The following is an 18557-nucleotide window of genomic DNA, read 5'->3' on the forward strand; positions in this document are numbered from 1 at the left end:
GGCTTTAGAAAATCCAGCCCATAACGGGAGACTTAGGCCAATCACAGGCCATTTTAAAGAGAGGTCGTTTCTATTGGTAGTCGTACAAATTCAGATGGGTGTGTATGTCCCTTCAGTGAAAGCTTGATTCAATGGCAGAAAATCCTGCAAAGGAAGGTGCTATTCCAACATTTGCAACAACTGCCTACACTCCAAAAAAAGGGAGACGGACTTATCAAAAATGGAATCTGACAATAAACGAAATAAAACACACGTCAATATTGGCGTATAAGTGTTTCAGAGATGGAGAGAAAATGTTGCTAGTAGTTTAGCCTTCTGCTGATTGGAGCCGAGGCTTACAGCTGCAGCTTCATGCTGACATTTTTGTAGCTAACGTTAGCTAGAGCCTCAAATTCCAGTGCATCCTCTGCCTCGCTCCCTGCAGTTACAGACCACCTCACTGGGAGTGAGATGGTACTTCAGTCAGCAGCTGTAGCAACTTGAATTCAGACAGTTCTGGGGGACCGCACAGCCCCGACTTGCCACCTGATCAGCAAACTTTCTGTCGCTGCCTTTACACAAGCTAGACGTGGCGCTGCCGCCAGCCACCTCCTCACTGTGACACCTGGCACTACAGTTTGCACTGGTTGAATTTGAGTTCCTAAGGTTGCTGACTGAAAGTCCATCTCCGGAGATGCTGCCTGCTCCCCTCCTGGCAAGGTAGTTTCTAGCGGTCTGATAAACAAAGAGAAAGCGGATCAAGAAGGGGCTGAGCAAATGCGCTGCATGCAGCTCTACATTGAAATTAGATGAACTTAATCAATGTGTGGGAAACACTAGGTTACTGTATGAAGTGTGTGTGTATGCCCGAGGTCGTCTGGTGGGAGGGGCTTAGTGCAGAGAGGGGAGAACTACAGGAGGAGGGTGTACTTTCAGATTCTGTAGGGGTTTTTTTTCCTTTTCCAGAATAGTGCAGCTTTAACCATCTTTGACTTAGATGATATATATCGTAGTATTTCTTTTTTACAATATTGCTCTCTAGACATACAAATACAGGTCCTACAATCCATCACTAAAATGTTTATAGACTTCAAAGCTTGACTTTACTCCTGTCTTTATGTACAGTACTTGTGGGCCCTTGTCTGTCACTGTGATATTCATTAATTTAGGCTGTAGTTTAAATGTGATATATACCTGTATACTCCCACAGATATAACAGGCTAATCTAGTCAGCCATTTGTAGCGGGTCATTGTGCTCCAGGGTGGGATTTCTGTGTCTTTCAATAAAACTCTGTGCAGTACAGTCCACACGCAGCTTTTCATCACACATTCCTCTGTAATGTACACTGTATTTTTTTTACCATCAGCTCACTTTCCTCTCTTCAACTCACTCATCATGCCTTCCTTCTCCTGTCAGAGCGGAGGGGGGAAGCAGACAAGCACTGATCGTATCGATGCTGCCTCCCTTCTTCATTTATCGCTCTCTTTCTTTTGCGCTCTTCCTCTCCAAAGCCTCTCCATCCTCTCTGTGTGTTCTCCCCCATGGCTTTCCTCTACAGCAGTGCGTTGCCTTGGTAATTACCATTTGTCTTAAACAGACAGATGGAATAAGAGAGAGTGACGGGCAATTTTCCCAGTGCCTGTTTTCCCCGTTTATGTGCACGCAACTCCGTTTTGCGTGTGTGTTCTGTATGCACGCTTCTTAACTTCTTGCCATCTCTTTCACAGTCCCTTCCTTCACTCCACCCTCCTCCTCACTCTCTCCTTGTGAGTTTGCATTTGTGCACATCTCGTGTGTGTCTGCGTGAGTGTGCGTGTGTAAGGCGGACGTGGGGAATTACCTGACAGAACGTGTTAGTCCAGGACGGGAGTGGGACAGTCTCATCTCTTGCTGTTGTGTTGGCCATTTTAGATGCCAGGTGTCACTCTGGACCTCTGCAGGGCCTCAGGAGAGATCAGTGCTGTCCCCTTATCCTCTCTTGTCTCCCAGCATGCCCCTAACACAACAGTGGAGTAGGAAAAAGGGCTATTTCTGTCTTTAACCTGTCAGGGCAAGAGTGGATGCAAAGGATGGATGGAGAGGAGAGTGAGAGGCAAACAAGGGAGGAGCAGAAGCTGGGTGTTATGTGGTTTTGTGAGCGACTGACACGCATTAACATGATGTCAGAGTTCACCTACGCGTATTCATGTCATCCAATTAATTTTCCACGCTCTCTTTCAGGCTGGTATGATCAGGATGGAGCAAGAGGAGTTTTTTATCGAGCCGGTGGAGGGGGGTGACGGAGTGATAGAGGAGGAGGAGGAGGGAGGAGGAGGAAGGACACACATCGTCTACCGCTCCTCAGCTGTAAAGAAAGCGCCCATCAGCAGCACGGCGGCAGACTACCACTCCAGAGGTCAGTCTGTGGCTCCAACTGTGCCTATCTCCACTTCTACACACCCTTCACTGAATGCTGCACACTTCAGCTTTGCTCTATTTAACTCCATCTAAACTTGACATGTGGAAATTAATTTAATAACACTGACTGCGAGTCCCTGACCCTGCATTTCAAACCTACATAAACATTTGTCCTGACTTTTTGTTATCACTAATGTTCTCTGCAGTATATTCTGAAACACAACACAGGCTATACCCCCTTAGTATCTTAAACAATATCCCTCACACACGCCTGCTTATATAATCATATCAAACTATTGTATGCAAAGACAGCGAGTCACAGCGTGAGCATATCCTGCTGTCAAAAAGATTACACCTACACACACTCAAACGCATCCTCCTGTCACTGCACTAATTTTCCAGTGAGAAAGGAGCGACATATGGAGACGCACGTGTTTGATTGGTAAGGTAGCACCCTCTGTATCTTTTATAGAATTATACGGTGCCTTGGCTGCCTCAACAATTAACAGCTGGCACTCAACTCTTTGGTTTCTCATCATGTCTGCCTCCATTTTCCACTCTACGGATAAAATAAATGAAGTGAAACAACAAGAAGGGCTATTATTTTTAGAGGAAGCATAATACTTACAGTTTGACACGGCGCGTCGGCTCAGGGATAAGAGAGAGGGAAGACAAATATGCATTGAAACAGGCTTTAATACTCAAGGTCTGAACATTATCACGCAAGCAAAATTATATATTCATCATAAGAATTCGTCTATCCGTCGGCTTTATCTTGTGTTACTCTCAAATCTTTTTCTTTACAATGAAATGAGAGAAGCAATATCTGACCTTTGATGCAGTTAAATGAGGTTGTTCAACTTGCCTCAAGGTAATGTCACATGACTGATAAAAATGTTGGTATAAGAGAAGTTGCACTTAAATCAGTTTAATCAAATGCATTTTTCTTACTATGTTTTTACTTTGAATTGAAAAAAGGAAGTTTGGATCAATTTGGAGGTTAATATTATGCATTGATTTATTATTTTATATAAACCAAAGGGACGTGTACAATTCCCCATCTAATGTTTCTGATGCTGCTCTATTTTAGTAAACTTTTAGAGAAAGATGTACAAGTAAAAAAGCAAAGATTAGCATTTAATGTGCATAAACAAGAAGGATGTAGAGGGCGATAATATTAGGCGCCTCAGATATGATCCCCTGCTACACCTAATAACCAAGACAAAGCACAGATATTGTCCTTGAATACTATTTGGTGTGACACTTTATTATGCTCAGATTAATGTCAAAATGAAATCTTTATAGCAACCTCTGAAATTTGCATTAAGTTTGGAGCCCTTATTTCGGCTCATACCATGAAACGTGAAGCACACAGCGTGTCAAGTATCTGTTGTAAGACTTGCATATTAAATACAGACGTATAATTAAATATTAAAGGAGACCTATTGTGCTCATTTTCAGGTTCATGCTTATGTTTTGGGTTTCTACTAGAACATGTTTACATGTATTTTCCTCATACTGTCTGAACACTTGTATTCACCCTCTGTCTGAGACACTCCCCTTTAGCATCTGTCTCTTTACAACCTCCTCCCAAAAAAGCCCAGTCTGCTCAGGTTGGTCAGTGTTTCTGGGTCTTCTGCATCTCTGTATTTCTTTACTGTCATTGCAGTCGGGGAAATGACTGTATCAAAGAACAGTGGCACTTTCTACAGCAATAAAAGCTTCTAAACACAACTGAACATGTTCCTACAGGAATATCATCATAATCTGGGAGAAATATTGGCAACCAAGTGGACATATTTCCCTTATGTTAGGTTGTAGCTACATGTAGAAGTGTATGTACTGTAAAAACTTCCTGCAGTGTGCATGGAGCAGATGACCGGATAAAGAAAACTGTCACAAGCTGACGTCAGTTTGGAAACAGGATATTTTTGAGAGCAGTCTGAAGCCTGAGGATTTTACTCACAGGGATTACTTTTACATACACTTGGCTCATCATTTGAAACTTTGGCCATGTTTAAGAATATCCAACCAACCATTCACACTATGGGCAATTCAGAGTCACCAATTAACTTGCATGTCTTTTGACTGTGGGAGGAAGCTGGAGTACCTGGAGAAAACCCACACTGACACAGGGAGAACATGCAAACTCAGCACAGAGGGGATCCCAGGGTGGGATTCGAACCCTCTTGCGGTAAGGCAACAATGCTAACTACTGCATCACCGAGCTGCTGAAAAGTATAATGGTCCCCCTTTAGAGTCGAGATGAAGTGAAGAAATCCCTTTTAAGTCTTTTAGATGACCTCCCCAACCATATTGTGCACGTATTTAACAAAAAATAAATAAATACATTTTTGTGTATTCTTAGGCTATATCAAAATCCAATCACGTTTTCTTCCTGTAAAACAAAAAATGACATTTGCTCACAGAAGCAAGTACCAACTAATATCTGATTTAGACAGCTACAATTAAGTTAGCTAGCTAGCAACAGCATGCTTTACCCATATGTGTTAATTTCCCCAAAATAAGATGGTTACCTGCTTGCTGGCTAGAATGTCTTCACTTTGAGGACAATGGTGTCTGTGACAGTATATGTGGAAGGAATTTCACAGGTGGACTACTTCAGCAACTAACGTTACGTGGAGCATACTATGACACGCCCACTTTTCAACAATTAAATGAAATTCCTCCCAGTGATATATCCTGCCTGTCCTGTTTAACTTGGAAATATGTCATGATACTGATGCTAGAAATGCTTTTTTAGGTTTTATTTATTTTATTTAAATTGCAAAATGTTTTTTGTTTTTTTTTGTGAGAAAGAATGCTTGTTTTTTAGTGCACCTGACGTATATACAGTGCAGTTTGGGAAAGTTATTTCTGCTAACTGAACTGAAATTATGGAAAATCAGAAGACACCTTTGTCTACTTTTCCCTTTGGGGTATCTGAGTAGGACTTTGAAAAGGTGCAAATCTTGTTGTTAATTCAAACAGAAATACAAAGTTAAAGACAACAGGAAAATTCTCAGAAAACAGGATCTCCAGTATTGTCAGCTGTCAGGGGTTTAAGAACTTGGCTTGCTTGGAGAAATATTACTGCAATGCATGCCTCAGGCTTGTGTCAGTAGAAGTGGCCGGCCAATCATCGTGATTGATCTGATGCCTACAAGTCAATCAATTGTGACCCCGGCCGGTGCGAGAGGCATCACCTCGACTAATCACCAAAGCAAAACTATTCTCATAGAATCAAGTCTCCCATGTTGTGCAGGAGCCAGTCAAAGCGATTTATAACGAGTGTATCGCAATACATGAGATCTGCGTCTTCCTATTCTGAGCAGTTGACTCAAGAATGTCTAATAATATACAGAGAGAGAGAGAGTTTCCATAGGAACACCCAGTGAGGACAGACTGCATTAGAGTAACACAGATCTGCTCCCGCTGTTACTGATACCTGGCAGTACATCCACATACATACACATACGCATGTGAGCGCGAGCACGCTGAAAAAACCTATACGGAAAGTCACACACACACACAGGATGTAACCACACGCAGCTTACACAACTCCCTTGATCATACATTTACACTTCTGAACACACATTCGTGCACACAGACACGCAGACGCGCACACACACAACACGTCTCACTGCTCCTTGTTGCCTTTGAATCCTTCTTTCTAATGAAGAGTGGGGTGCAGATCAATAGCGTAGGATAGAACAGGCCACTGTGTGTGTGTGTGTGTGTGTGTGTGTGTGTGTGTGTGTGTGTGGGTCTGTGTGTGTCTGTGTGTGTGCATGTATGGCGTGGGCATGAGTTCTGTGGTCGTCTGGCTTTGAGTGCTGGGATTTTCAAGGCCAAGCAGACAGACAGACTGACAGACAGACAGACGAGCAGGCATGTGCTGCTCCCAGTAGCATTTGATGTGGATCTCTCTCTCTCCCTCTCTCCGTTTCTCTTCTCTTTCTCCTTTTTATCTTTGTCTTTGCTATTCTAGACCACAACATTATGTAAACACAGGTTTACCTTCCAGTTGTTACATCATATCACTGTAATATCACAGCCACGTGGACGCATAGCAAACACACTATACATCCCGCTGCCTTTAGATTTCTTTCCCCCTCCATCTTCCATTTAAAAAACCAAATCCTTCCCTTTTTTAAATCCCTGATATTCTCTCTCTCTCAGACAATCACTCCCCCCTGTCAATCAATCAGAGTCATTAGAGAATTAATTAATAATCAATCAATCATTTCTGGAGATCTCCTTCGCCAAGCCTTCTTAATTCACAGCCCGTTATTGAATGTTGGACTCATTTCCTGGCTAAAGACAGAGGGAAGGAAGTTATATTTAGCAAGGTAATAGAGGAGCTCGAGAAGGAGAGAAAGAGAGATGAAGAAGGAGGCGAGATTGATCGGTTTCTTACACCATAAGCTGAGGAGGTGTGAATCAATGTCCTAAGTGGAGAGAGCAAGCTTTATTATTAATGTGGCACATTTGTCAATTAATCGCAGCGGCAATAGAAAACGAAGGATTGCCATTCATTTTTTTTTTTTTTGCGCCGGGCGGACAGAGCTCCATCCTTCAATCTGTCTTTTCTTCACCTCTTACAGTTTCATTTTATCTCCTTCCTTTATCTGAGGTTTTCATCAATGTCTTTGTGTTCTGCTGATTTTGTTTCCTCGTCTTCGTAGTTTCTCTTCTGGGTTTCAGCTTCACTTGCTGATGTTTGCCCCAAACAAACTCTTGTCTTGTTGTCTGCAGACGTGTTTTTTTTTTTTTTCTGAGGCTGGACAGTGAGGGTGGGGTTTGGTATTTTGTCTAGCGGGACTGGACTGCCTGTGTGGGTGTGTTGCTTCAACTGTGTGTATACAAGCATGTGTATGCGTGCCAATGCAGTGTTGTGTCCAGGGTACTGAGACATGCCCAAACAGATGGACTACCAGAGGGCTTTTTCCCATAATCCCTCTCACCTAGTCTGCTACCCGGACTAAACTCCCACATAGATATTATACATAAAAGTCACCATTTTTCTTTATGTTATAAGACATCTTTTCTTACTTTGTTCTCGTCTAGTTACGCCTTTCAGCGCTACACAAGCAACATGTCAGACTGTTGCATGTTGTATTTTGGTAGCATATCAGTCACAGTTACAAAACATAGTCCTTTGCAGCTGACTTGTTTTCATTGACATTTCAGAGATCTGTATTGTTCCCAAGGCAGAAAGGCTCCCTGCAGCGTCCGGGGCAAAGCGATTGCAATTAGCTGGTGGACTGACACTGGGCGGAGGAGTGAGGCAGCAACACAGGACCCCATGCATCTGCACAAAGCCAGCATTTGTTTCACCCCTCAGGCGCTGCTGTTCTGTGCTGTTCTTGTATGTTTTGTGCTGTACTGTATTGTGCTTTACTGCTCTGGGCTGACGCGAGCTGTTTGTTTGGTCGCTGTAGTTGTGTTGGTCGGTGTGTGCCACGTCGCACAGCACCGATACAATGACGCATCAGCTTTGGCCCGAGCTGAGAGGAAATTGGAGGGGGTCAGACAGAGGCCAGTGGTGCTAGTCGCTGTAGCTTAATGTCTGCCTCTCACATCCTGAAAATGAAGGGGGGCTCCCTCGAGAAGCCACTCTCTTTCTTTCTCTCTCTCACTTTACTCCCCCCTGCTCCGTCTCTGTCTCTGCTGGTGTGACACAAGGATAGTCATATGGTGCAAGGGTTTTAAGAGGAGACTCGTGACTAAGCACTTAGTGATGTGAGCACACACACACACACACACACACACACACACACACACACACACACAGAGACAACTCATAAATGGCCTCAACTCATCTTCAGTATGTAACGGGGGTCCCAGCAGACACTTTGCAGTACAGCGTGCCTCTTGTTGAAATCCCAAATAGCCACCTGATAACTCTGGGAAGGTGCAATCTTCAGATGTCCTTATGAGGCTTATTCAAAGTTATACTATGCAGGAAGTGTTGCTCACTGTTTTTAAACTGTGTCGCCAGCAAAAGTGAAAGCCAACCCCAGATTCACTCTCATTTTGGAATGAACTTGGCATCTCGCCTTGCTATATTTGCATGTTTTTGGTGCTGTGTCCATGATTTTAGTAGCCTCCTCTTGGATGCGTGTTGCGTACGGCCTCGCACCTGGTCGCTACCTTTTTATAAAGTCCTGACCCAATCCATAGTCTACCTTTAAGAGATGTTCTAAGAACAACGTGGACACTTAGCGCTCCATCTCAGAGCTTTTATGTTTTATCTAAATTACATTATTTCAAGAAGTCTCATTATTTGGCAGTGGACGCATTGGTAAGTGTAAATTATGAGGTTGGGGAGGTGGGGATTTTATACCCGATGAAGATACACACATGCATCCTAGGAATTTCTCTTAAAGAAGGACTCAGTCCTCTGTGAAATTCGGAAGAATCCTTGACATTGGAACAGTCCTTTGGCAGGGTTCGATGATTTAGCCTCCTTGAGGATCCTTCCTTGACTTTGCTTTGAGGGATGCTCACTTCTGTTTTATCTCCAAAAAAGTGATTTAAGTAATACAACTAAACTGTTAACTTGTTTCCAACCTGTCTGGTTGTCTGATCACTACATTGTAGTAAATTGAATTTCCTTTAAGCTGATGCATTGCATTTGCAGCATAAGGTTCCTCAAAACACCTTTCATCTCATTTGTAACTGCCAGATTAATGCCTCTTTGCATTACCTGGTCGAGTTCCCTGAGCAACATTTTCCCGTTTCAGTAGTCTTCCCAATCGCCCCAAAGCAAAACTGGCTGTCTGAGACCTACTACGAATGAAATCAGGGACCGTCTGTCCTGAGTGTCTTTAGGCTGCTATTTTAAGCTCTAAACCAGTAGTTTTACAGGGGAATTCCTTTCCCGTATATAGTCTATGTAAATAATGTCATCTGGCAAAGCTTGTCTGAGGCTGAGCATTTTTAGCACAAAAAAACCCAAAGCCCTCCAGAATTTGGAAATATAAACTTCAGTGAACCATTATAGTATGGATAAATACGGGTTGTCCTAAATGTAAGTATACCCTGTTCAGGAAAAAAAGGTGTTAATAGGAAGGCATTCAGTCAAAACACACTGGATTCAGCATGAGTAAAGTTCATCGCAAGCGTCCAGCTCTTTCCTCTATCTCGCCACACCCCCTGAAAGACTGTTGTTTCCAAATTGTGTTGCACTGATTCCAAATGTCAGTTTCACTTGTCAAAATATCCGTTTGATCGGATGCTCCTAACAGAAACCTCATGATAATTCTGACTTGTTTTATACCCTTCAAATGAAAACTGGCTCCAACAAAGTGCTGGTCTCAGATCAGCTGGTTGTTCAGTACTGGCCACATTGTAGCAGCAGCTGCCACTGATTTCAGTTCAGCAGAGCAGCGGCACATTCTGTTTCACAGCTTGCATTATATACGGAACATGTGTTTTATGTATGTAATAATGTGCGACGCCATATAATAATATGGGTGTTATATTGGGCAGCAGGGATCCACTTTAGATCAGTGTTGGCATTAGTGCATACCTGCATAAACACTTGCACATGCAGCCGAGCGGGAACATAGACACACGGGAGAGCAAACACATACACAGGTGCAAAAATACTCTCACATGTGTGCACCCTACACACACACACACACACACACACACACACACACACACACACAGATACAGTATATATGTGGGAATGAGTGCTGGCACAGGTGTGCCTCTGGGAGGAAATTACAGTGTTAGGAGGGGAAGTATTTCAGCAGCCAGCTGCTTCCTCTCTCCCTCTCTGTGGCCACTGGCTCTATCCCTGGAGAACACGACTGGCTTTTTACCACACTCAGCATATGTGTGTGTGTGTGTGTGTGTACACTAATGCACTCCTACATGTATGTGTGTGTTGCAGGTTTTGTATCTTGCCTGTTTCACTCATGTCTGACTGACAGTTTTTGCTGTGTCCATTGGTGTGTGTGTGTATGTGTGTATCGTGCGTGTGCCCACACCGCATCCCTCTGTGTGTGTTCTCCCTCTGGCTCGTCTGACTCCTCACCTGCTAGTAAGCTCCCAGCAGGCCCTCCATTGAGCCATCACTCACTGTGCCACAGCGCTGCCTTTAAACAGAGCAGGACTCCTGGGATAATAGCAGGGTGCGGCTGACCTCTGCTCCAGTCTGCAGCCACCGCTGCTGCACTGACCCACACACACAGTCTGCGTGTGTGTCTTGTGTGTGGGTTTCTGTCTGTCTGCGAGACAAAGAGAGAGTGAGGAGAGGATGAGGCGGAGGAGAGGGGAAGCCTTGGCGGGATGAAGGGGGTAAAGTGTTATTACAGCCTCAGTGATTGAGAGAGCGTCACTATAATCATAGTGTTTTGACAGGATTAACACTGAGCCTTAGTGCTGCCTCTGATGTGGTGTTCATATTTTCAGTACCAGACTCCCGATGTTGAAATCATGCTACAGAGCTACGTGTGTGTCCTTGTATTTTTATAATGTGATCATCGTGCATGACTTGGATTCAGGTTGTGATTAGCAAAGCGGTTGTTCCCAATCTGGGGTCAGGACCCCTGAAGAGGTTGCAGGATGATTACCTGAAAGGAAAATACTGTAAGAAAAAACAAAATTCTGCTATAGAGATTTTGTCTACTGTCTTTTTTTCTGAGTCCACTATCTCTTGTAATTACATCCATGTAGTAGTCGTAGCGAGGGGAAAAGTAGGGGTGTGGAGCCCAGTTTGGTGAATAGACTTGTAATGATCAGTTTGCATCCAGTTACAGACCTGCAATCAGTGCTACCTAACTCTAACCTCTTTAGTCTTACCCATAATCTTTCCCTTATCCTAAAGAATATTAAAAATGTTGTGGGCATTAAAATGTAAAAGACATTGTCATTTTTAATCCAATACAGATACATTTTACCTTTTTAAAACCCTGAAGTGAGATTAGAGACGTGATATAGAGATTAAGTATAGGGTAAGTGTACTCACAGTATGTCTGTGATGACATTAGAGTACCTATTCAGGCATTATAATCAGATCATACAGCTGTGTACGCTTGGACATGTTTTTTCTCCTTACATTTTCTTTAACTCCTTCACAAAGACCACAGTAGTACAAAAAGTATTCATATTTTAGTCTCTGTGAGCAATGTATGTGTGCGTGCAGTTGCTGGACTATGAGTGTAAAATAATATATGATTATAGTATCTTAATTTGATGCATGCAGGCTTAAATGCAGGGTTCGCACACAGCAGCAGGTACAACTGTGTGACTACAATTACGTGCAACAGACCTCCCTGGAGGTGGCCACTGTTCTGTGTTAGCATCCGTTATGTAACCAGCCAACCTAAGGGACAGAAGCTCATGGAAGATGAGATGGCGTGTGACTTCCTTCCTCCCACTACTGTCACAATGCTGCAAACACACTGTATACACATGCACACACGCACGCACACACACATACACACATGCTGTGTTAAATCTGGCGCTCCTCAGAGAAGTGTGGGAGCCACTGCCATCGCTGAATAAGCTTCCTTGATGTGCACGCTTGAGCAGGAAATTTTGACATTGTTTCCCAAAGTTGAAGCTTCCCCACAGTGTGAGCAGCCAGTCACTGAAACACCATGTAGGTTAATATAGTAATGTGTGTGTAAAGAGAATGTAATAGCACAGCAGCTGATTCAGAGGTTAATGGAGCCTCTCATGTGAATGAGGCTTACATCGCTCTGGAGACCCAAATACATTCACCGCTATTACAGCAGTTTCCTCATTCTGAGTGTCTTGTTTGTTGTGTGTATGCAGCAGTTATCTACTTCACTGACGAGTAAACATGTTCCTCAAGTGCCAAAGCATAGAGTCGGTGGAAGCGTGTGGTTTTGCCCTTTTAGTAGTGTCTGTGATAAAATCTGTACTGCTGTGATAAATGTGTATTTTGCGAAGAGTTCTAAAGCAAAAACACGAAACTACAAAAATGTGGGGAAGAAATTGAGAGAGCAATCCTAACTCATGGATGCTGTTTATCTGACGCACTTTTAGGGGTGTAACGATCCATCGATCTGGATCAATATGTCGATTCAATCCAGTATCATGGATGCAAAATGAAAACATCGATCTATATCATCGTCTTTGGGATACGCTTTTATTTAAAAGTCTGTGTCACAGGCAAATAGCAGCAGGCGGATGGCAAACAGCGAAGACAAAGACGAAGAGGATAACTTAATTTACTCTGGAATAAATCAGCAGTGTGGAAATATTTTTGATTATGGAGAAAATAGGAGTCAGCAGGCAGAGCACATGGCGTATGTAAACATAGCTGATAACAAGATAAAACACGTACCCGCCTGGACGGCCATCTCACTGCGCTAACTTCTTACGACAACAACATTAGCTGCATGCATGCAGGCTGAAATTTAACCGTGCTGTTCTTTCAGGAGATGCAGTGACTCAAACCAACGATAAGTAAGAAAAATAATAACGTTACATGTAATTTATTAAGCTATGAGTAGAGGGGGGAAAAGTTTGCTAGCCGCAATGCTAATTAATGCAGTACAAACATACTTAAGTTAACAATGAGAGATAAGTAAAAATCAGTTGTTGTGTCCATGAACCGTAACAGTTATTTCTGTGCTTTTGTTAAATAATGTTGGTGTTAATCCATGTTTTGTGGCTGCTGGGAGAAGTTTGCCTTCAGGGCTTTCAGCCAGATAACCCTGAAGACTTATGAAAAAGATGATGGCTTGGGTTAAAATTAAAAGATTTATTCCAGAAAGGTCTCTCTGGCAGAAAGCCCTGAAGGTTAACTTGTACCATGTGCTGTTTTATGTGTGAGGGGTGTCAATTTCAAGTAAACTTAACTGTCCGTAAGTGGGCACAACTATGTACATTATGTATAAGTTGTTTTTATCTCTATGGCCAAAAGCAAAAAAAGAATTGTGACAGATTGTGTTAAATGTGCATATAATATTGTCTCATATTGATCGCAGACCCCTGAATGGCATCGGATCGAATTTGTATCACGGCAGACTTCGTAATATCAGCAAATATTGTATCGTTGTCCAAGGAATCAATATAATGCTGTTAGTGATGACACTGGTCATTTACACCCCTAAGTACTTTTTGGACTTCTTGACGGCATTGGCTCATAAGCCAAGCATGAAAACGTATTCTTGACTTTAGACATAGTAACTCAAGGGTCACTTACCATATTTTTCCAGAGCTTTCAACTGTATTACACTTAAAGGTACAAACAAGAAGTCATTGGATTAAATTTGTGATAGCTACTAGGGGTGTAGCCATACATCAGTCTGGATCTATACATCGATTCAGTAATCATCGATCCAGTATTTTCGATGCAGAGTGAAAACATCCATAGATACTGCCATCTTTAAGATACACCTTAATTGTGAAATCCCCATGGCATGTCTATGTCACCATTTTCATCCAAGCACACCTCCTTCTTAAACATTCAAACAGTGCACCAGGCAGGTAATAACCAGCAGCCATGGAGAGGACAGTGAGGATATTTGCTGATATCATCACCACGGCACTGCTTATTATTTTCTTGATTAATCGTTTGGTTAATATGTCAGAAAAACGTGGTGAAAAAAGCATCAAATTCTTATGAAACCAGCAAATCTTTGGCTTTTTTGCTTAGAAAATTTACTAAAACGATTATGCAATCACCGAAATACTTGCAAATTAATTTTGACGTATCAATTAATCAACTAATCACTGAAGCTCTAATTGTCAAATATCAATCGCAGGCCCCTGCATTAATTTGAATCTAAATTGTATCATGGCAGACTTTGTTATATCAGCAAATTTCATATCATTTTCCAAAAGCTTAATCATATCCTGACAGAGCTGGTGATTTACACTCCTAATAGCTACTCATCCGTCACGTCAACAGATTCATCCCCATGAAAACTAAGCAAACTCCACCTGCCGATGAAGATCATGTGATGTGGTTGAAAGCACCAGAAGATTATTTTCAATCTCCACAAACAAAGACAAAATATGTTGCTACCACACAATGGCAATAATGCTCAGACGTCCATGTGGTGAGAATGAAATTGTCAAGGCGGAGTGCGCTCCTCATGGCTGCTGTCTGATTAGCAGAGTGATGTGTGGTGGTGGGAGTTTGTTAGGCTGCAGTTCATTTGCCGCTGCGCACCCTAGGGAAGTTTAATTGAATAAAACAGAGCTCTGTGCTTCTTCATTCAACGATGGCTATAATACTAGCCATGAGCATCAAGGAGAGACTAATTCATGGCTCAGACAATCTGTAGGTTAAAAACGGGTAGGGCGGGTTATAGATGATTTTTTTCTTTCACATCTGATGAAGAACTTTGGACTTGTAGACATTAGAGAGAGGGTGGAGGCAAAGAGAAAATCCAATCATCTCCATCTTATGTCGTCAGTTCTTTGCTCCCACTGAGCTAGCTGATACGTCTTGTAGCATTAGTCTGATGTGTTCAGATTTAGCTCAAATAAAAGTGGAGAATGGCGGTAGAGATCAGACGATGGAGAGAGGGAGGAGAAGACGAGGCCCGCCAAGCAGCAGCTGAAAATACACATTTGTCGTTGTGTTTACTGCACCCAGTGAACCGGAGTGACTGTCAAATCCAGATGGGTCATGTTGTGGTTGTCCATACGCTGTTGATTCCTGACCCTTTAATGGAGTGTGCTTGTATGGAGCAATTACAGTAACACAGTGACGGTAGGAGGCAAACTGCAGGCTGGGTTATTAGTCTTCATTTTTCGAAGCTATTGTAATCTAATGATACTGTTTAATTGTGTTTTTTCAGCTCGCAGGCTGTTGTCACACACTGTGTATCGTGGCTACGATGATATGATTTAGTTACTCTCGGTTGGTTTGAAGGCTGTGTAGGGCACGACCTTTCATCCATAATTAGATACTATAATTAATAGCAATTTAATAGAATGCAAAGCAATTTCATTTACAACACGCATAATTCATTATAACTATTAAATGTTCGATCACAGCCAGATTTGAGTTTGAATAACAATGTACAGTAAGATTACAAAACCACATGTTTCTGTGAGGCAGTACATATGTGTAAGTGTTTATGACTGTTCACCTACAATTAATTTTAATAACTCTGTTTCTGTCAACGGAGTGGAATTTATGGCTTGCAGAAAGTGTTTGCATGTGTATGTGTATAAGCTCACACATGCAAAGTTATCACAAGCAGAAACAGGAGCACAGCTTGCCTTTTAAAGGAGTAGTTTACCTACAAAATTACCATTTATGTATCAGTTAGTCATGCCATGTTATCTTGAATTTGCGAAAGAAATGCATGCCTCCGTGAAAAACGGCGAACATATTGATTCATGGACTGATTTAGGACCACGATTAACAACATCAAACCTATATCAAAACATCCATTTACAAACTTTCACACAACTCGTGCAGTATAATCCAAGTCTCATTAACCGGCCCTACGCTCAGTACTTCACAAGCACATGCATTTTCACTAAAACCTTACCATTAACCCTGAACAGAAAGTGAAACTTATCTATGCTCTCTTCAAAGCCAGACTTCAATACTAATTTTTTTAAGCAAAAATGCATGTGTTTGGGATGTTCTGAGCATATGATTGGATAAATGAGACTTGGATTATCCTGCACAAGTTGTGTGAGAGTTTGTAAATGGATGTTTTGATAAAGTTTTGCTGTTGTTGTATGCAGAACACCATCACTTCAATCAATACTTTCACCAATTTCTTCATGAATTCAAGGTAACACTGCATGACTAAATGATATATAAAGGCCATTGTGTGGGTGAAGTATTGCTTTACAAGGGATAAATATGTGCCACAGCTCTACTAACCACCCTATGTGTAACTGCAAAGAATTAAACATGATAGAATGGATCTCCTAAGTTTGACATATGCAAACCTCAGCCGATATCCTAGCACATATGTGCTTTAGATCAGTGGTTCCCAACTGGCTCAGCCACAAGGGCCAAATTACTCCTTAGTCATTAGTTCAAGGTCCACACAGTTAAATACATTACGCAACGTCATACTTGTGTTTGGCCATGCAACCTGGTCTCACTCCAAAGTTGTGGAAATCCGGCACTTGTGCAGTGACCTCCAGCATCAGACACTAAGAAAAAAAGCTGTGCATTCATGTCAGCATGATACGTGGCCAGTTGCCATTACTGTTTAACAGTGCCCGGAGACATCAGGAGGAAACGTGGTGGGACAAGAACAAAAGTTAAGGTGGTCAAAGTCCTAGTAGGGTTGTCGGGAGGAGTGGTGGATGGGTACAATTATCACCGGGATGCCGATGTTCACTTTTGTCAAACCCAACCATGTACGTGTATTGTTGAAGGAAAGAAAGACGTCAATTCGTGGTGTTGTTCCAGCGCAGTGCATTTATTTTGACAGAGACTGTATCTAAACGGTAGCTGTCTGTTATTCACGCACTGTTCAGCAGGAAACAGTACTTAAGAATCAAAACTTTCATCGGCAAATGTGCTGTACTTCAAAATAAAGTGTTTATTACAAACTTGAAACATTTGTGCGTCACCATTCAGAATGGACCTGTGACCCACTTTTGGACCGCAATCCACCAGTTGGGAACCACTGCTTTAGATGAAACATGGTGGTCTGCATTACATTAAATGTCTTCCAGTTAAAGAAGTGACACTTTGGTAGATGGTTAACTGTAAAAATCTATGTCCTGCATCTAAAACATTTGTTTATAGTTAAGGAAGGTGCAATGTGTCCTGTGTGCGTAAGACAAGAATCTTTTCTCTGAGTTTTTGTATGTTGAGTTTCCGAAACATAACCATGAAAACAGGAATCATAAAAAGAACGCAGAGGTTGAGTGCTCAATCAGCTTCACATGCAGCAACCTTAAGGTGTTCTTGAAGACAAAAAATACTGGCCACAGAAAAGAAAATGTTCCTCGGGCACGCTTAGGCAGAGCAAGGACAAAAGGTGTATTAAAAACCTTTTATGCAGTCGGGCATATTAGTCATGCTTTAGTTGCCAGGAGCAGCTATGAAATACATTGACAGTGAACAGTTTGCAGTGTAAATGTTTCCTTGTTATGTTGATAAAAAGTATGATTTGCCTGGCATTACATTACACAAATCCTATTTGATAGTGCAAGTTTTGGTAATGCAATGCTGATAATCTCATAATAACTACATCGAAAGCTACATAAATCAGATCAGAGTCAGTTTTAAGTGTTAGTTTTACTCTGCTGGGACGGCCAGGCGGGAGGGGTCATAAGTTGTAGAGCATTCAGTTTGTTCCACTGTGGGATGATCTCCGTCTGATGGATGTGTAATAGATATAATTGAGCCACTGGTTTACACAGTCAGTTGAAAGTGACTGTGAAAGCCCTTTGCTTTTATGTAATGTGTCCTCTGCAGCTGTGGTCACAATCACGCTGAGACAATTAAAGAGCACGCTGGCATGTCTTCTCTGTCGCGCTCTTTGCATGTGTGTGTGTGTGTGTGTGTTGTCACAGAGCAGCTTATGTGCGAACTCTACCTCTCCTGCCATATGTGTCGTCCTGTAGCAGCGTGAGGGAGATAGATCATCCTCTACAGCAGATGTGCTGACGCCAGAGAAAAGTTAGTTCACTTCCCTGGCATATTACCCACGTTCCCCCTGTGATCCTTCCCTTTCTCCAGACTTCCTGCCATCGCTCAGAACTATGGGAGATTTCTGAAAAGATTCCCAGTCAAGCTGACAAACCCCAGCGTTCTGGCTTGTGTTCAGTGTGTGTGTGTGTGTGTGTGTGTGTGTGTCTTCTACTTTTACGCTGCTCATACACAGAAGCTAACCACTCCCTTTACTTTCTTCTTTTGACCTCTATTCCTCTTCTTCTTCTTCCTGTCCTCTCCCACTTCATTAAAACATTTATCCCTTCTCTTTCTTTTCTTTATACCTCTTCCCATGCCTCCAATTTTCCACCTGCTTATTCTTAAAAAGAAACTTAACGTCAGGCTGAAAAGCAGTGTTTTACCGTTTGTTTCTTCTTTGACCAACATTACTGCTGGGTGTGGCTCTGCTGCACCTGTAACTACATCACACAGTGTGCTGACACACCTTTTTACATAGCTGCAGCAAGATGAGAACTTAAAGGGACAGTTCACCCCAAAAATGAAAACCACATATTTTTTCTCTTAACTGCAGTAGTATTT

General features: G+C 42.3%; 1 protein-coding gene across 1 annotated transcript in view; it reads left to right on the forward strand.

Annotated features, from left to right (window-relative positions):
- LOC126389150 (A disintegrin and metalloproteinase with thrombospondin motifs 2-like) overlaps positions 1-18557 on the forward strand; it is a 155675-nt gene that overhangs the window by 71679 nt on the left and 65439 nt on the right. Inside the window, exon 3 of the mRNA XM_050042658.1 lies at positions 2201-2375. Within this exon, the coding sequence (XP_049898615.1) occupies positions 2201-2375 (175 nt within the window). The remainder of the gene's footprint in view (positions 1-2200; positions 2376-18557) is intronic.

Source organism: Epinephelus moara, chromosome 4 (assembly GCF_006386435.1).
Source record: "Epinephelus moara isolate mb chromosome 4, YSFRI_EMoa_1.0, whole genome shotgun sequence".
NCBI lineage: Eukaryota > Metazoa > Chordata > Actinopteri > Perciformes > Serranidae > Epinephelus > Epinephelus moara.